This window comes from Chelmon rostratus, chromosome 2, assembly GCF_017976325.1.
Source record: "Chelmon rostratus isolate fCheRos1 chromosome 2, fCheRos1.pri, whole genome shotgun sequence".
In the NCBI taxonomy this organism is placed as follows: domain Eukaryota; kingdom Metazoa; phylum Chordata; class Actinopteri; order Chaetodontiformes; family Chaetodontidae; genus Chelmon; species Chelmon rostratus.
In genome coordinates this window covers 17,661,430-17,681,238 of record NC_055659.1, presented here as the reverse complement: position 1 = coordinate 17,681,238, position 19,809 = coordinate 17,661,430, and the positions used below count along the sequence as shown (strand labels likewise).

Below are 19,809 nucleotides of genomic sequence, written 5' to 3'. Positions count from 1 at the left end.
TCACCGCACCACAATCTACGGTCTGCAGCAGACCACGAGTAATCACCCGTACACAGTCCAGTAATTTCGCGTTCAAGTGAAGTTCACGGTGTGGCTAACCCGATAATAAAATACCAGTTATTGTAGAACATCAACCTATGCGCCGCTGTGCGGTTATACACTGTACAGAGGACCTTTTATGCTACTTTTCACTGCCTTAAATAATATGCAGCCAAAGTCCGCACAATGCAACATCAAATGAGTAACAGATTTATTTATATACAAAACTGTTTACAGCAAGATTTCTGAATCAACATTGACCCACAAGGGGATACTGGTGTTCAGGTGCACAACACCACTTGCACCATGGTATCAAGTCAACAGAAGGAGAAAAAAAAACCCTTAAAGAGCACCTTGAGTCATGAAGGGAAGCAGATGAGGAAGTTTGAAGAACTGTAAGGCACAAGACACAGCATCACCAGCTTCTCTTCAACCATCATCAATCAACTACTTACGCAGCAAAGCACTTGATAAAAAGTTACAAATACCACTACAGGTCCAACATGAGGGTTGCGGGAGAAAAGTCCACATTGTGTCATGTCTTTGTAGGGCTACATGATCTAATAAAAACAAGTCATTAAGGGTCTCAAGCATCTAACAGTGATCATGCAAGTCCACAATATGAATTAAACGGACTACATGCCATCCTGGCTTGGTTTTATGAAGTTTGCAAGACCCATCAAATCAACACCATGAGCTCCAAAATTACTAAGCTATCTCTGTGGCCATCGGCCAATTAAAGTCTTACGCAGTGTTAAAATGCAATTAAAAAATTGCAACTCCACAATGGTCATAATTATTACGCACTTACAACCGCACACTCTGAGAATATTGAAGGGAGAGCAAACCTGTATCACTCAAGATATAACCAATAGTACCAAACCAATTTCTAAGATTCTATTTACATTGTATAAAAAGGCCATTACTGGTAAATATTAAAGACCTATTCATATCTATACTAAATTTCTCTGAGGGTTGTCTGTACGATAACATCTTTATTACAGTCAATAAGAAGAAATTAAACTGTAGAAACAATGGAAGAGGACTTGTCTGCTTAGCACAAGATCTTAAAATATGAGTTTTAGATGTACATATAGATTCCTCCATCGTGAAGACACAGCTCAAGAGGTCAATGGTGAAAGGTACCTCAAGATGAGTTGAGAAAAATTACAGTGAGAAGAACTGTGAAAGCAGAGAAATTTCTTGTATGAAATCTCATTCCAGGATGTTCAAGGAAAACCACCAGTTGTGAGAAATACTGACATTTTAACACCACATTTAAAGCAATGTGTACTGTGACTATCCATCACTGTTCAAAAAAGACCTGCTGAAATCATACCAGTCCCTAAAAAGATTATTATCAAACCCTCACTGTGCATTAATTCAACTACTCAAAGTTATTGTGAGACATAAGCCAATGTTGTCTCTGACATCAGATTCACAAGTAGTTAATACCATAATATGTTCTTGAAAAAACTTGGATGCAACTCACTGGGACCAATATATCTGGCGATATTATTTGTTTTCCAGTAATAAATTTCATTTCAATACTTAAAGAAAGTGTTCACCGACGGTGCTTCTTTGTCTTGGTCATAATCTTGCCCTTAGAAACTTCTCCCTGTGGTTACAATTGGTGGAATAGTTTATCAACTGTCTGGACAGTTGCCTTGCTATATAAATCAATCTGGTATCACAATGGAGCAGAAAAGTTCCACTGCAGTGTCTTGGTGTCGGTGAGGTCGCAATTGGCAAGCTGGTAACGTTGTGCCTCCTGTCTTCAGCAAATGAGCTTACTGATGTCCTGGATACACTTTTACATCATCGCGCACTTCTTCTCCTCTGGGGGTGCATTTCCATCAGCTTTCTCCATCTCCAAAATGATACGCTTGAAAACCTCCACAGCAGTCTGCATTGCAAGAATTTTGTCATCAGAGTGTGAATCTGTGAATTAAGAAATAATGTTTCGACTGCAACTAGAGAGTATCCACCAAAAAAGAGGAATCCACCATTACCTCATTCTCCTTGGCTGAGGACTCCATGAATGCAGCACCCCAGGAATCAGCAAGTTTCTTTCCTTCTTCTGGCTTGATAACCCTGGGAAAAATGAAAACTCCTTTTGTATTGCATGCAAACACTGACACAGAGCACTCTTTTAAAGGACTGCTTTAGTAAACGGTGACAGAAAGGTTGAGAGAGACGCAGACAAGAATTTGGTAATTTCTTTTTAAGGATAAGGCTGGTAATTATCTATATTTCCATTGTCAACAAATTCAATGTCAAGACCAAAAACAAACAACGTGCTAATTCCTCTCTTAATACTTTCCTCAAGGCCAGAACTTACTTTTGAAGATCAAAACATTCAACAGGCTACAAATATATAATTTGATTTAAGAAAAAGTCAAAATAATTTCCTGAAACAGCCGGGCACTATAATTTGAGCTGCATACGCAGTGCTACTGAGTATACAAATACAATTCAGTGCTCATGTCCACCATAATGAGAGAACATGTGATCTTGTGCAACAGTGTTACTCACTGATGCGTTCTTTTGGACAAGGGATTTAAAAAATACAGAACAACACTGGACTTTTCCTTTAACTGCCAAAACAACAAAAGCCTGCCATTAAAAATGTCTTCAACATTGAATTATAGAGTGTCAACATATATTTTATTAGTATTAGTTTATATTCTAAAGAATTTCAATAATCTTGATTACCTTTCCATGTGGAGATCTTTTTTGTTCCCTACAAGAACAGTTGGGACCCTAAAAAGAAAATATCCTGGTTAAAAAAAAAACAAAACCATCGGAAAAACAAAAAAGACAATTTTGGAAGCATTTCATTTTATAGATTCAACTAAACTTACTGAATCTTCCCAACCATGTCAAGCAGCTTGTCATGTAGAACCTGCACAACTTCAAAACTGAACAAAGACATTGAAGAGACAGGTCATTAAAGTCATGCTGATCTGAGAATAGACAGTATGTAACTCTAACTTGTATGTTACTTACTACTAAGTTACTATTATAATACACTGCCGTTAGAAAGAACCCTGTACTTAAACATACTTGTTTAAAGCAATGGACCAAGAAGTGGCCCATGGAGTTGAATGTAACACCAAAAACTCCAGCCTTGACAGACTCTCTGATATGGAAAAAATGACAGCTCCTATGTGGCTTTATATTTAAGTGTTTGTATACATACCAGGAACTTCTATACATATTTGTGGTTTAGGAATAATGTATTATAAATGCTGATGTTTGTATATGTTAAAACACAATGCTAGCATCAATTGTAAGACATATTGCACTGTCTACCTAACAGACTCCTTTACAGTCCAGATGAAACAGCATTTCGAGAGTATCTACCTTCCATATGACGAATTTCCAAGTGCAACAGGATAGGCAAGGGGAACATAATGTTAGGAGGAATTTGAAATGAATGTTAAAAAATGGATGTGTTGTAAGAAACACTGAGAATTACAATGATTCAGAGTTGGATATTAGCTTCCATTCAATTATAGAGGACTACTTGCCTCTTTCAACACCTTCATCATCAAACTTACTGGAGCAGCTAGACGTACTCCTCGTCCATCCCACAAACTAATGTCCGAGGTGGCAAACACCCTTAGACACATCATCATACCACGTTGCTAGCTAGCTAACTAGTGAATCTTAGGTCTGTGCTGCTAAAATTTTAAGACTGATTGATGATTCATCAATGTCATGGTATTATTGGTTGAAACTGCTTGGTTCAAGCTTTCACAAGAGCACAACAGGAAGAAAACATGATTGGATTACATTTTAAGAATACAAAGAAAATGATTTTTGTATGCTTTTGGCATATATTGTAAAATAGGTGTGCATTATGACCAAGTGATGTGATCTAAAATGATTAAAAAGGCATTTTTCATTTCATCAACTCTTAGACTTAACAGTGTACGCTTCATTATTCTGACAAATATGAAAGCACAACCATCCACTCACCTTTTCAGGGAAGTCACTGAATAGACAAGGACATACCCATGGATGTCCATTGAGTGGGATTGGTGAAAAATTGAGTACTCATCCTACAGACAGAGGACAGGTATTATAATTTCACTGAGTAAGACTGTTGCAAAACATTATTAAATGTCAGGCTCCTACAAGACTATAGCTTCTAGCACTGGCACTTCTAATTAAACAGACCACTTGTAAACCTGGCATCTGAATACATTTAAATATCAGCATTTAGTAGCTTGTGTCAGATGTGGTGTTAGATGAATGACTTACTTGTCCAGCTGTATCAACCAGCTGAAGATTGAAGTCTTGACTATTCACGCTGACCAATTTGTTAAAGGCTGGGGAGAGGGATGAATTGGTTTCACAAAACATTTCTTTACATTAAGCCAAATCTATTTTGACTTTCTTTGCTGAAATATCTTAATAATATCAAATATAATAATGGCACGTACTGTTTTCAATCGTGGGGTCATAGGAGTCAACAAACTGTCCTTCCACAAACTGTATTGTAAGAGATGACTTTCCTGTGCAGGAAAAATAAACAAAACATAGTTGTCTCACTACAATTTCAATACAACATTAACACCATCTCTTTATTTCTAACAATCTTCTACATTATAGTACATAACTGTATCACATACCACACTGTGACCCATAACATTATGTGACTGATCAGGAATTTTTCCTGATCAGGAATACCAGCTGTATTGCCATGGTAAATGTTTTTATCATGCTAAATTACATAGTTTATTATGACAGGCATCACCAAAGACGGTGCCTCTGTAGTATTTAAATAGGGCCACAAAGTCTGGTAGCTGTGATTTTGGTCAGATGATTTGATGGGACAGATATTGGCAGGTGAAGTGAACTCTTCAGGTAGACTTATAAAATATAGTTTTTGCTACCACAGTGATCAAAATTTGTGATCCTCTGCCTATCGATGGGGTCATTCTCATTTTTTTTATTAAACTTTGCGACGTAATCTAAATAATGTGAAGGCACCATGTTTGATCATGACTTTTGAAATAAATTATGCGAAAAAACGTTTGCAGTTTATGCGAAAAAACGTTTGCAGTGGCGATACAGCTTGCAGTTGTTCATTTTGAAAAGTACAGCTGAAACGTTGTACTTTGAGTAAGTATCTGACTGATCGCATAATTTGGTGAAACATCGGCCACACAAGGATATTTCCAAATATAAACGACAGGCTTATCTTGGTAGGTCGACAAATATGGTTGCAGACTAATTTCCTAAGTTATGGACATTAACAGTTCCATCCTATTATGTTTGACATGCTAGGCTAAAAGTTTCGACAAACCACTTAGCACAACACCAGGATGTTACCGGCTGAGCTAACGTTGACTATATTTACACGGAACACGTTACAGCTAGTAACAGATGACTAACCTTATGGCGAGACAGCAAGATAATGATTTAGTGTAGTTTAGTAATCAACTGCTCAGCAAAAATATGGAACACAAAGAAACAGGAAAGGTAAACTAGCGTTGTTGCTGCCAGTCGAATACATCCAAGAGGAAAACAAAGCCAGGACGTTAGCCTGTTAGCCAGCTAGCTGACTAACATTAGCTGTGCATGAGCTCATGTGCTTTACTCACCTACAGACCTGTAACCTATAACGGCAATCTTTCGATGTTTTGGTTGAGGCATTGTAGTGAAAACGGTGTTCAATGGGTTTTGATAATGTAGTACGCCACCTAGTATTACTACCTAAACAAACTTTTATCGCCACATTCGTCTCACGTCACGTGACAACAACAAACTTTTCGGAGCCGCCGCTCGAGCTCTCTGCTGGGCCTCGAACTGGAAGTTCAGAGTTTAAGTACAGCAAGTACAACTTGTACTTATCTCAAAAACTAGCCTCTTCCTGTATCAGATATAGTAACCGATGTCGATCGATAGTTTGAAAAGAAGAAATTGTCGTTTCAATGGAAATTGGTCACGAAAAAACGCTTGTTCAACAACGCGATTACGATATGCAAGTCAAACTAACGGAAACTGTCATTGTGTAAGCACACCGTCGTAAAACCAGCGAATACGTCAGAACTGACATGGACGTGCATTCTGGCTAATTTGTACAGTAGAGGTCACTCTTTGTGCGTCCCAGCATGTTTCTGACAGCCATCCCTTTTAGACTTTTCCAGACTCACCTTCAGGCCACAATCACCAGTGAGACTGTCATATCAACTAGTGCGGGACTCCATTGTTTCAGTAGAACAATACTGAGAAGTTTTCAGACCTATAAATGTAAAATGTTAAATGTAAAGAGCCTGGACAGATGTTTGGTCACAACCTCATCAGAACAGATTCTTATCTAGGAAAACTCAATTGAGAAGTTACTGTTGAGCAAAGTCAGCCGGATCTCTTATCAGGCGAATAAAAACCTTCATCTCGCATTTCACTGTGCTTAGTCATGCACACAATTCAGTTTCTTCATCAAAGTTCATAGATGTGGGCACAAAAATGCCATAGCTCACTACCTTTAGTGTTCTCTACAATACCATGTTTGAATATCCTGGTGCCCACCTTAAAAATCTGTTTAACTGGAGTTAAAACTATTTTAAGCCAAACCAAAAGATGCAAAGAATACAGATGTATCAGTGAATGAACTCTGGAGCAATGTTCAAACTGACCACTTTGTACTTTACAAACTGAATAACGATATGGCCTCATTAAACATACGACGAGACTGTCTGAGCACTTAAATGACTCAGATGGTGAGGACATTGCATGCATATCTGGTGACTGCTGCACTGTTAACTGGGTAAGATGAGAATAGACATTCAAACAGTCCATACATTCACCTACTTCTTGTTCGTGAAATAAAGAGCATATGGATGAAGACAACAAATGCTTCAATGCCCACCCATACAGTTCATGAAATCCTCTGAGCTCTGACCTCTCATTCTTTACCTCAAATCAGTGATCATAATCTAGTGTTCTCTTGGATCATAGAATGCAGTGGACCTATTTTAACAGGCAACATTGAAAAGAAATGTATATCAGTTATTAAATTATTCTGAGATCTGTGAATCTGAATCCACAAATCTGTGCTGTAGGCAATGCATGGCTGGCACACACATTTTCAGACTGTTTTACTATGGCTGGGTATGGAATTTCAATATGTTTTGAATATGTTTTTTGGAATTTTTTTCTTTTTTTCCCTTTTTTGCTTTGTTTTCTATGGTACAGAAACTCAGGTAATGTGTTGGCAGCGGTATCAAAGAAAAAAAAAATCTAATCATACCAAGCACTACTTAGCTGAACCCAGTTATTATTCTGAAGATAAAGCAAAGTCACAGAAAGTTATTTAAACACTCCAAATGGGACATGTAATGGGATAAGTAATTTTTTGTACAATTTTGTGCATAGTCCAAATGTTGGGAAATGATATTAGAAGCCTGAAATGTTAAGAAGGAGAAGCATCACAATGGCAGATGTGGTTCAATATAAATTCGCTGACACAAACAAGTTGGATGTGTACACCATACAGAAACTTGTAGAGAAATTAATGATATCTGCTGCAGCTTTTAGGGAACAGATTGAGACATTTGTCTGTAAGAAGACAGCTGCACAAATCTTTATCAAAAATACAGATAAATCACTTATACGTGTTAGTGACGTGTGTGCGTGTTGAATAAATTAATTCACGTTGATTGTTAGAATTGAAAGTTATTTTTATGCGGATTCTTGGTTCATGTAAGGCTAACCGCAGCTGGTGGTTGAAATGCAGCTATACTTGCACATTTGTAATGTAACCGGAAATTGTTTTGAGCCAGAGGTAAACGCTGCCGGGAGATGCTGCCGTCATAAACAGGCAGATGAAAATTCAGAATAACCTCACTGAAACGGCCCTGACAGGGACAGGTAATGCAACTATTACACGGAAAACCGGACAACTTTAAAAGTACTTTTAGAGCTGACTGTCTCCGCAGTGTTGCGTTGTGAAAGTCAGCTTCAAGGCTTCAGGGAGAGCTAGCTAGCTAACCAGCTAACCACTAGCTGGCTAGCCATAGCATTTGGGAGGCGGTGGGTGCCATAGCAACCGTTTAGGAAACATTGACTGTGGAGGCTAGCTGGCTAAGATAGTTCGGGCTAACGTTGGATTGTTATGCTAGCGTTAAATAAGACGTCGTAGACACTCGAATGTCCAATTTAGCGTTTGTCAGCTAATTAATGCCACAAGTTAGTGTTATCCACTTGTGTCATCGCCCATATTAATAAGCTAACTTATAACTTTGCTCCATTCTTTTTAATAAGCTGTCGAGGATGGCAAAGTCTTGTTGTCGTGTTGACTTTAGCTAACTTGGCTAACGGTAATTTCCATCACATGCAGTGAGCTAACGTTAGCCACCAAGGCCGATCCGTAAACTTAAGTTACCTCAACCCCACCGTTATGTAAACGTCTGAGAAAACGCTATCTTTCCCCGATCAGTATTTCAGACTAATTTGTCTCAGATGAGCCCAACCTAAAATTATCCTAACATTAACATCTTGACAGTTACTTTAGTAATGTTATAATGGGTCAACCTAATTGTAACGGAATCAATCAGCTCAGCTGTGGCTGCTAAGGTTTGTGTTGACGCTAACTTTGGTACGATTAAATAACCTCGCTACATCAGCTAATCTTCAGTACAGTTATTGTTAGCGTTAAAGTTAGTTAAATATTGGTGTGGTTGAGAATGTTGTTACGGTCTCGTCGTAACTTAAATTACACCGACTAGTTGACGATAGTTGGGTTAGGGTGAGGGCCATCTGTGCTAGGTTTTAGTGTTTTTGTTGATTTTTTTTTTTTTTTTTTTTTTTTTTTTGCTGGTCGTTGAAAGTGATGTTACTTGTGATTTTAACGCCAATTTAACATGACGTGCATCAGTACTCATCGTTTCATAATGTGATGTCAAATTGGACCTCTAACTGTAACTACTTTATTTTTCCTGTTATTTTAATTGGAGTTGTAGTGCAGGGGTATTCACATGGTTGGCGTGTGTTTGGTTATGTTTGAGTGAACTGGTGCCTGAATTAATGTGTGAGAGAGATAATTCTTACTGTGATTTTAGCATTCATCTTTACCTAGAATGGATGTTGAAGACTGCAATGGCCGGTCTTACATATCAGGTAGGATTCTTATTTCATCACAGATATACTTACCTTAAAAGGTTGGTATATTGTTCAGTTGCCATATCTTGCATTTATTTCCTTTTTGGTTGCAGGCAGTGGAGATTCTTCAATGGAAAGAGAGTTTTCTGGGGCCCATGGAGGTCCAACAGTGAGCACCCCAAACAGCAAGGAGACCTCTCCTAGTCGCTCCCTCAGTGGTCAGTGAGAATACTAGTGTCAGTCTCACAGAACGGATGGATATCAAATCCCAGAATCTTATTTTACCAGTCACTTCTCTATTAGTTCCCAGTATATAATGGGACATGTCACGGTCCTATCTAATCTGACTGTGATATGTTCAATGTTTTCAAAGTTGTACAGACATTTTATCAATCAGATTACACTTTATACATCTAATGATATTTATTTCACACTAATTATGGAGACAACCCTACTGTTATTGCGTAAGTGTTGACATGTAAACCTGTGCTTACTTGTCTTTTACGTCTGGCAACATGGTGGTCAACAGGTTATCTTGTTTAAGGCCTTCTTTATGTTTGCTCTTGTACCTCTGTAGCCAACTCCATTAAAGTGGAGCTGTACAGTGATGAAGACCTAGGTCGCAGTACTGAAGATGAAAGAGGGGAGCGGGTAGAGGAAGGAGGTCCAGAGCAGGGATCTGAGGCTGTTGGGGGCTACAGGGAACCCACCAATCCTGACATGCCAGCTGGAGCCACTAGAATGCCAAATGGAAAGCTCAAATGTGAGATCTGTGGAATGATCTGCATTGGGCCTAATGTCCTCATGGTGCACAAACGCAGCCATACAGGTGACTGAACAGTTTAGTCTGGATGAGTCTTCTCTGTGAGAAAGCATTCATCCAATTTTGTGACTGATTAGTTTAGTTCATATAAGTCAGACGTATATGAAGTCACACTAAGTCAGACACAGGGATTGAAAAAATATAGATTTCATAATAATATAAATTGTATAATCATAATATAAAAAAGAACTCTAAATTGGCAATCTAAGATGATGGCAGGGTTAAAATTGAACAAAATACTCATACTGATACAAGTTTGCCTTACATAGCTAATTTTGCTACCATAGTTTAAGTCCACAGTCTTAAGGTGGTACGATTTTAGGTCAGTTAAGTGTTTTAATCCACTGTAGAGAGAGTCAGACTATCTGTGCGTAACTCCTATGACATGTCTGGACCATTTGTTAATTTCGTTCATAACTCAGAGAAAATTCTTGGCATAAGAAATTGATGAATGCCATAGATGTTCTTAAATCACTTGTACATGCCACTAAAGAACAAATCTCTTTGTAAGAGTGATTCTTTTTGCACGAGGCCCAATGTGCCAGATGCCTTAGATCAGGCATCTCAAACCGGTTCCATGAAGGGCCGCGTGGCTGCAAGTTTTCATTCCAACCAAGGAGGAGCACACCTGGCTGGAATCAATTAATCAGCTGATCTCAGTCTTCAGCTGATAACTAAGTGATCCCTTGATGTTGATTGGTTTGCCTGATGTGCTCCTCCTGGGTTGGAATGAAAACCTGCAGCCACGCGGCCCTTTATGGAACCGGTTTGAGATGCCTGCCTTAGATGAAGTTTAAGAAGTTGGGTTGACAGGTTTGATCTATCTTCAGGTGAGCGACCATTCCAGTGTAATCAGTGTGGCGCCTCCTTCACTCAAAAGGGTAACCTGCTCCGCCACATCAAGCTACACTCAGGGGAGAAGCCTTTTAAATGTCCCTTCTGCAGCTATGCCTGCCGGAGACGAGATGCGCTCACTGGCCACCTTCGCACTCATGCAGGTAGGAGAGATTCAAGCCTGATAACTGATTTTATTTTTTTACTATAGTGTACAATCACAATAATAATGCAATCCTCCCACTATGTCTCCAGTCTCCTCTCCAACTGTAGGGAAGCCGTATAAGTGTAGTTACTGTGGCCGTAGTTACAAGCAGCAGAGCACCCTGGAAGAGCACCGTGAGCGCTGCCACTGCTACTTACAGAGTCTGGAGTCACAACAGCTATCCGGTGCACAGAATGCAGGTATGGTGTTATGGTATTCATGGAGATGACATGTCAGGAGTAAACAACATTTTCTCAGGTAACTTAAATCTGAATGCAGTGTTGTAAATGTCAGTTACCAAAGGGACTGTACTAGCATCTAATCTAGAGATGTAGTCTATCCCCATAACATGATAATGCACTTAGTTTCTTTTTATTCCAAATGTTGATTAAAATTCTATTCAAAACCACCAGCATACAAATTAAGAATTTGGGATAAATGCTGCCTAGGTAATAAGAAAACCCCCAAAATGACATTACAATTTGTTTGTACTCTGTGCAGGAGAGGAGATGAGAGAGCTAGAGTTTATACCAGACTCTCTGCTGCAACCCTCCTCAGACAAGATGGCATTTATCGATCGGCTCGCCCACAGCATCACCAAACGCAAGAGATCCACACCACAAAAATTTGTAGGTGAGCATTTGGCCTCAGTGTGGACAGGTAGAGGAAACTGTGCAAGCAGCATTAATTGCTGGCATTGGATACCACATACAATAGTACTGATCTTTTTCTGCTGGCGATGTGACCACCAGCTTTCACAATTTTATGTATCCAAGCTGTATGATTTACCATCTAGATTGAAAGCAAATGTCAGAGTGAATCACAAACTTTGTTGTGCTCCACTTTGACATTTCTTGATTACAGTTGCATGTGGCTGGTGCAAGTGAGTGTATGCAGGCACAGGGCAAACAGTATAATGCTAATAACAGTGTAATTAAACAGTGACCAGTCATAAACCTAATAATTGGCAAAACCACCATAAGATTCAGATATTTAGAGTGTATTGACTCCACATCCTGGATTTTCGTTTTTCTTTTGTCCCACAACACTGACTGAAGGAATAGATTTTACAATCCTGAATAGATGGTATAACTGAGTATATTATAGTTCTAGGAAGAAAATTAAATTAAAACTTTATGTTAAATTAAAAGTCAGTCACCACAACCTCTAATTATGGCATCCAGAACAAATACAGAAAACTTTCCAGGCTATATATGTGTGTGTGTGTGTGTGTTTTATAATGTTCTTTATTTTTTGAAAATGCAGTTTTGATGTCTATAATAGTATAGTATAAGATCATGTTTCTTTATTGCAGGACAGAAGCACATACGCCTCAACCTTGCAGATGCACCTTATGAGCTCAGTGCTGGTTTGGATAAAGACAGGGAGATGCACGCAGGGGACCTTGAAACCCCACACTTTACTGGTCTGGGAGGAGGAGAATATGCCGGTGTAGCAGGTAATGGAGGAGGAGGGGTGTCAGACTCACTGAGGCCTCTACACCTTCCCACCACTCACCCTTCATGCTTATCAGAACTGAGGCCCATCCACAGCTCCGTTCACAACCCTGTCTCTCTAGGCCAGAGGTTGGATTGTACAGGGACTGGAGCTGGGCTAGGAGCTGCGGGTGTAGGGGGGAGGGAGGCAGCAGAGGGTCATGAGGACCTGCCTGCAGGTCGAAGTCATGCACCCTCACCTAGCAATGGTTGCCAGGACTCCACAGACACCGAGAGCATGCCGGATGAGCCGTGCAACAGTACTGCACCGACTCCGACCCTGCACAGTAACAACGGCCATCATCTTCTGCACTCAAACAACCATCACCCGGCGCCTCCTCCCATTGCACACCACAGGAGTCGGGACAGACACAGTCCCAGCCACGCCAAAGACAGGGAGGTGGAAAGAGAGGATGGAGGCCACTCAGCCCTCCCACCTCCTGCCCTCGCACCAACCCCCAGCTCACCCACTGCCCCCTCCTCCACATCTAGGGAGGCTTTTCGGGTTGTAGACGGGGAGGGGCGAGCTGTGCGCTCTTTCCGTTGCGAGCACTGCCGTGTGCTTTTCCTGGACCATGTCATGTTTACCATCCACATGGGCTGCCACGGTTTTCGCCAGCCTTTTGAGTGTAACATCTGTGGCCACCGTAGCCAGGACCGCTATGAATTTTCTTCACACATCGTCCGTGGGGAGCACATCCTTGACTGAGGATAGAGGGTGGACAACCTGCTTCACCTAGAGCTATTTTTACTCAGAGACAAGGACCTGGCTGGGTTTGGTCTGCACACGAGCTAAAGAAGACACTGATGACATGAAACTGATTTGAATATTTCAAACAGGCACTGGTACAGTTAACTAACGTACCAGCATGAAAGGCAAGCTCGTATGTGTGTTTCTGAAATTATAATAGTTATCCTAATTATTTTTAATGCACTTTCAAAATGGATCCATTTAAAATGCACTTGTGATTAAATGTATTCTAAAGTAGATGAAGAGCCAATGCACTTTTTCATCCACAGATGTGCCTTGCTCCGAAATTCAGGATTCAAACCTGATGCACAAATTGTGGCAGACAGACATCTGACTTTTGTCCTTAACATGAAAACTTTTCCGTCTTGTGCACTTTAACAGAGAGAACATAAAAAAAAAGCTTAATGTGAAGTTTATAAGCTCACCAACAGTGGAATCTGAAGCGGTTTTAATGCCTTGTGCTCAAAGCACTTATTTCATTCAAAGATTTTTTCATCGTGGGGTTGATTCTGTACAGTAGATTGCCTTTAAGAATTAGAAGTGAAGTGCAGACCAAACTCAGAAACCATGTCCATGTTGAATAGATGTATTTGAGGGGTTGTCCATGAACTGGAACTGCACTTTTGTTTTAAATGGGGGTGAGGTGGCAAGGTCAGGGTGTGTGTGTGTGTGCAATTGTGTGTGTGAGCGGGAGAGTGTGAGTGTGAGAGCATGAGACACCCTGTGTTTTTTCGAAGTAAATAGAAAAGGTGGAAAATGAAGGCCTTTGTGTGTATGAAATGTTTTATTTTTCTTTCCTATGACTGCTTTTGTTGCACTGATACCTGCCAGAATACTATGATTATATTAAACTGTTTTATGGAATACATTAATGACCTGCACATTTCTGTCAAAATGTGAGAAAAACTGTTGGAATGTTTTTCTCACGAGGAAAAGAGTACGAGTATCACTGCCACAATCTTAGAGATTACTGAAGAGGTTAGGGTCTTTAACATTTTCCCTTTCGTAACTACATTAAACTGCAAACCAACACTAATCTATTTATGTTATATTTAAAAATCATTTTGATGTTATATATCATTGTATTGTGCCTTTCTTCACCCTGATCACACCTTGTTGACCAGACTGAAGGACATGAGATCAGCTGTCATACTTATTTGAAACTGATCATTATGGGTGATTTTAGAGATCATGAGTTACAGAATCATTTACACACTCAAGTTGCTTTCCAGACACTATAAAGTCTCCGGCTTAGAGCTTTGCACAGTTTTACTTTCATCAATTTGTTGGCAAAGAACCAATTCTGCTAACGTATCAAAGACTAAATGTGCATGGCACTTGGCACATGCTGCTATGACAGGAATGTGTGGAGTGGCAGGTGGCTACCATCCTCACAGGTTAAATCCAAAAAAGGTGTTTTATTTGAATTTTCTTTGAACACATTTCAGTCCATAGTCACCAGTCAATGGTGTGACAGCAGAGTGAAAGAGGTGTTTATTTGAAAATCAGTTGTCAATAGTCATCTGTTACAAATTCTCTTGTGTCAGTGATATGGTGCAGAAATGAAATGTATGTGTCAGTTAAAAACACTGTCAGCCCTTGATTCTGTCTGTTTACATGTTAAAACAGTAGAAATAGTTGTTTTATTCACTCCTCTTTAATATTTGACTTTACACACCTTAAGCACAATAAATTGTACTGTCCAGATAATGTCAAATCCAGATTACAGAATTGGGCACAACAATCAATCAACAATCTAATTTGTGTTAATAAACTGGACATTTGTAGATTAGGTGTCTCCATGTACCCTATTATAAATAGCCACAAAAGTAAGTTTGGGACATTGAATTTTCATTGATCCTCTGATATCAAAAAAGGCTGGAAAAAGCTGACTTGAGCCCAGTAACTTTTGTGTAGCACAGAAAATGTGTTTATTCAACAGGATTTTCCATATGTTTAACAAAACTGGTATTTTGACATTATTTTGTGTTTAGATTGTTTTCCAGCATCAACAAATGCTTTTCAGAAGTCTTGAAGGCTGAACAGAAACCACTGAACCATTCAAGGCTTGAAATGGGCACTTGGATCATTTTAGTGTTGTGAATGGTCTCCTAGTTCTGTCATGTACTGAGTCCTGTATGGAATCTCATTTTTTAAGTAGTGGTCCAGAGGCACAGGAAGCTCTGAAATGCGTTTTTTATGAAGAGGAATGAAAAAAATTTGGTTTTCATATTATTTGTGGATCACCATGAGCGGGGTTCTGTATAGCACCAAATAAAGGTTCCTCCATGGCAGAGCCAAAGAACCACTACTTTCTACTGTTACGCACTTTTCCCTATTACAGTGGCAAAATGAAAAAATAGTTAAGTGAATGAATATATTTGTACATATGTTAAGAGTTAGAAGCTGCAAGGTATTATTCCTCTCTTTCCATTGCTGTCAGTAAAACCTTGTAGATGTTTAAATGTTTTGTTTTTTCTAGGAGTATTCTCCACTTAGTTTTGCAGAAGACATTTAGAAAAGACCATGTGGGGTTTCCCTTTCAAAATAAATATTGTAAATGCTTACCTCAATTTACTTTTGTTATTAGAGTTCCTTCTTAAAGTGAATGTGCATTTGTTTTGATAGATGGTGAGGCTTTGGTGCACATTGCTGTACGAGATTTAAAGGGGAAAGAAAATCATTTGTTGTGGTTTAGAAACACACAAACTTAAACGGGTGGTTAAATGTTTTCTCTTCCAAAGCTGCAGTTTCATGTAATAATCAAATTATCTTGCCTTAATATAAGAACAGAGACTGTTCAGAATCTTGAAATAAGGTTTCCTACAGCCTAATAGAAAACACTGACAGTGTGACATCAGTGCAAATGATTCGACACTAAAGTTGTCATTACAAATCACTGAAATTGTCAGTTTGCAGGGGCAAACAATGCTTTGACCAGTTGATTACATCATTCTTTACACAAAGGCCCAGGTGTGATTTCTGTGTACTAGACTTTTCTATTGTGCCTTTGGCTTGAGGTCCTGTTTTTTTTTTCCTCTCGTAACAGTTAAAATTCTCACATTTGGTTTCCCAATTGTTAATCCTGTGGTGCAAGTGCTGCACCTGCAAGGCTCCACATTATTTTGTCCATCATTGTTCACCAGCAGCTGTAGAGTATACCTAAAGCTAGAACCAGTTCTTCATTTTTTACCATCAACAGACCACAGATCCACCAAAATGACTTCGGTAATGCAGACTGCTGGGAGACATAAGCACACATACAATATATAAAACTTCATGTAGACCTGAACCCTCAGCTGTTTTGTTGACTTCAATTGAGACTAATAATGTGCAAATATAAAGAAAGAAAAAAGCTTGGGGCCATGACTTATCTCCTGCATAGTATTATATTTAGGTTTTAAGTTCTCCATCAAATACTGAACAAATTCACAAACTGAAAAAATATTAGCCCTCTTTCCTGTTCATGAATTTAGTTTGGGTGTATGTTTTTTTTATTCATGTATGCAACAGTAATGTGCTTCTAAACCTGATGCATGTGGTACCAATGCTGTTTACTCAACTTGCACCGCAGCCATCTTTCCGTTTTAGCCATAAGGACAACCAAATAAATTGTCTACTCAAATTCATGACTATACTTCAGAAAAGAAACTAGTTTTGTGAGTTATGTTCAGATGTTTTCCTTGTTGTAGTTTGTTCCCTTCAGTTTTACTATCTTTGTTAACCTCTCCAACCCTGTAAATGGTCTGATATCGCTTTAAATAACTGCAGTCTTTTTAAATGCATCTTATGTAATTATGCATTTGCGTAATTCAATCTTAAACTACTGTAAGTTTTGTACTGTAAGAAAGTCTATTCCAAATAAAAAACTTGACAGGCCTGTGTTTCCTAAAAATACTTAACACATTGTTAAGAATAATGAGTTTCACACATTCAAGATTTTGAAAAGGATTTTTAATTTATTCCTCAGGTGTTCAGCATCTTAATTCTGCTTTACATGGGCTTTGGAGGAGCTCTTGGTGCACCGGCCTGTCCAAAAAAAAAAAAACACAAATTGAGATTCATATCTGATCTAGATTCTTCTCATTCTAAACAATGTGACAAATAACATTAAATGCTGTTCCATCACACCACGTACTGACTCATCCAAAGTGACAAAACCATCATTCATGTTATCAGTTAGTTACACCTGTGCTTTTCCTGTTGTGAAATCATTTTCTGGACTGAACTTGTAGAGTTTCACTAAACCAATCTGAAAGGAAACAGTAGCACTGTGACAGGTACTCACAGCGGGCCTGAATCTGGGTGGTGGGGTGCGGTCTTTCCGGGCCTCACAGGAGCGGTTCCTCACCACCTTGCTGTGGATGGCACAGCTGACACAGTAATGCAGCTTCACATAGAGCTTGGGCAGAACGTAAGCTGCAGAGTAAACACAGTGGAGAAAGGCACAGATGAGGAAAAGCCACCAAGAACAAAATACAAAGACGGCTTATGATGACGCATGACATGAAAAACAAAGCAAACACTTACAGTCAAAGACACTGGCCTCTGAGATGTCTCTTACAGCCGCTGCCTCCACTATGTTCCTGATGACAAACTTCTTGATAGCCTTGTCCTTGGGGACACAACGGGCACAGTTGGTGCAGCGGATGGGCTGCACGTGCCCACGGCCCTTCTTAGCACGTCCGTTGTTCCTCCTTTTCTTGGTCTGTAAAAGAGATGCAAATTACAGCCTTACAACCAGGTTTGGGCACTGAACCTACCATACTTCTAGCAGTACATGGATATCAAAAACAGTCAAGTACCAAAGTCTGGCATCAACTTTAGCAATGAACACACATTCAGACAAGGTTCTTGTACAGCTGCTTATGTTTAGCCATTTAACGTCTGAGTAGTTCAACTTAGTTAAGATAAAAAAATGGTAAAAGAAAAAACGTATAAACACAGTACTGTATTGCTATCCTTTACAAAATTCTTTTAAACATTTCCATCAAAACACTAACAGTCCATAATAATGGCCGAATCACCTAAATGTCAGTCTTCTTCAAATACACTTCCAACCACAGGCTGGGAAATTACAATTAACTGTAATTAATTATTAACATGAGTATTCAGGAAAGTCAAAGTTTCTGATACTCCTAGTTACTGCTATATCAGGTTAAAATGCTGCCTCTGCAATATACAGCAGCAAAACACGACAATTCAAGGATATTAAAACACAAACTGGTACACTACGGCAGTCCAATCCCAATACCAGTAGATGACATCCATCATTTAGGAGACATTTTATCAGTATTTGGTGGACTATTAGCCATTAGCTCGGGTATCCTGAATGCCTCATTTCAAACATTGGATTATCAAATGCCTACGATCGCTAGGGTGTCTCGAATCGGCTCTACTGCAAAAGTCTTCAAAAAATATGAAAATTTAATTGTCCTGTTTTATATATCTAACGTATTGGTACAAATCGTCATGTGAAACTAAATCTATATTGAACCCAGATCGTCTCGCTGTTTCTCCGCACATTCACAGCACTACCCTTTGCCAATTCACAGAACACATGCACAAAACGCTTAGCCTGCTAACAGCTAGCATTAGGCCCAGACTCATTTTTTAATCACATAGACTTACATCTAAAGGACAATTACCCACACTGTGGCTTAGCTGTGTGGTTAAAACACGTAAGAAAAGATTATTGTATGTGAATTTTCGAATAAAATGCCACTTTATTCTGTGTTTGTCATACGGCCGTCACTGAAACACACTCACCATGTTGCACGGGAAGCTGGAAAGAGGACCGGAAGAGGTTGGACCGCGAAAAGTAGTGCTGTCCGCCCCGCCCTAGAAATATGTTGTGTGAAATAGAAACTCGTTCATATCTTTTTTTTAAATTTCATTTATTTTGAAAAATTATATGCTCTATGTGCACTTTAAATTAAAACAAATTGCACAAAATTTCTGCAGGAAATCAACATTAATTCTCTCTTAGTCGCGGAGGGATACCGGTTTACTCAAGCTTTTCAAAGCGTCCCCCGAGTGAGCGGAGTGCTCATTTACTGCAATGATCCGCACGAGAAAGGCGGTGCCGTGGAGCAATGCCGTATAATAAAACAAGCCTACCTATGATCAAAACTCTTTTTAACACATTTTTTATAGAGGAAAGATTAAATGTGTTGAAGTATTAAGGATATTGTTTTGGTAAAGTATTTTTCACCTTATTGTGAAAAAATCAGCACCATAACGTCAGCAAGGCCTTGTCTGTTTATTTTCCCACATACTCAATATATTTAACTTAGTTTCCTTTTGATATTTTTTCCCCTGCTCAAGCACACACCCCTGAAGCGGCTCTATGCCAGCCCAAAGAGGTCCACCCCACGTCTGAAGACCATTGCTCCAAACAGTTACATCTCACTTACAGGTCAAACAGCACTGTGTTAATGTGGAGTTCTTCTGTGCTGTTTCCTGTGTCTACAAATACGTTCTACTGTGTTTCAACCCACATCCTTCGAGGAACCACTTGATGGCACTAGATCAGAGAGTGTATGTA

At 39.3% G+C, this 19,809-nt stretch overlaps 3 protein-coding genes across 4 annotated transcripts; 1 reads left to right on the top strand and 2 right to left on the bottom strand.

Moving 5' to 3' along the window:
• Positions 1 to 233: 233 nt before the first annotated feature.
• Positions 234 to 6,049, bottom strand: rhebl1 (Ras homolog, mTORC1 binding like 1). The gene is made up of 8 exons (XM_041952861.1): positions 5,655 to 6,049; positions 4,491 to 4,562; positions 4,309 to 4,376; positions 4,024 to 4,106; positions 2,904 to 2,960; positions 2,755 to 2,802; positions 2,052 to 2,133; positions 234 to 1,945 (listed from the first exon to the last, which is right to left on the bottom strand). Exons 1-8 carry the CDS (start codon positions 5,704 to 5,706, stop codon positions 1,853 to 1,855), a joined length of 555 nt encoding a protein of 184 aa, XP_041808795.1. The 5' UTR covers positions 5,707 to 6,049; the 3' UTR covers positions 234 to 1,852.
• A 1,782-nt stretch (positions 6,050 to 7,831) lies between these two features.
• LOC121617066 (zinc finger protein Eos-like) lies at positions 7,832 to 17,134 on the top strand. Of its 2 annotated transcripts, XM_041952080.1 has the most exons (8): positions 7,832 to 7,923; positions 9,114 to 9,171; positions 9,267 to 9,371; positions 9,731 to 9,982; positions 10,807 to 10,974; positions 11,066 to 11,215; positions 11,517 to 11,648; positions 12,331 to 17,134. In XM_041952080.1, exons 2-8 carry the CDS (start codon positions 9,132 to 9,134, stop codon positions 13,218 to 13,220), a joined length of 1,737 nt encoding a protein of 578 aa, XP_041808014.1. In that variant the 5' UTR covers positions 7,832 to 7,923; positions 9,114 to 9,131; the 3' UTR covers positions 13,221 to 17,134. The 2 variants fall into 2 exon arrangements, with proteins under 2 accessions (XP_041808014.1, XP_041808020.1); XM_041952086.1 differs by lacking the exon at positions 11,517 to 11,648.
• Positions 17,135 to 17,197: 63 nt separating this feature from the next.
• Positions 17,198 to 19,094, bottom strand: LOC121617077 (40S ribosomal protein S26). Its single transcript, XM_041952099.1, has 4 exons — positions 19,032 to 19,094; positions 17,793 to 17,970; positions 17,551 to 17,681; positions 17,198 to 17,291 (listed from the first exon to the last, which is right to left on the bottom strand). The coding sequence occupies exons 1-4, from the start codon at positions 19,032 to 19,034 to the stop codon at positions 17,256 to 17,258; spliced, it is 348 nt and encodes a 115-aa protein (XP_041808033.1). The 5' UTR covers positions 19,035 to 19,094; the 3' UTR covers positions 17,198 to 17,255.
• Between the last annotated feature and the right edge of the window lie 715 nt (positions 19,095 to 19,809).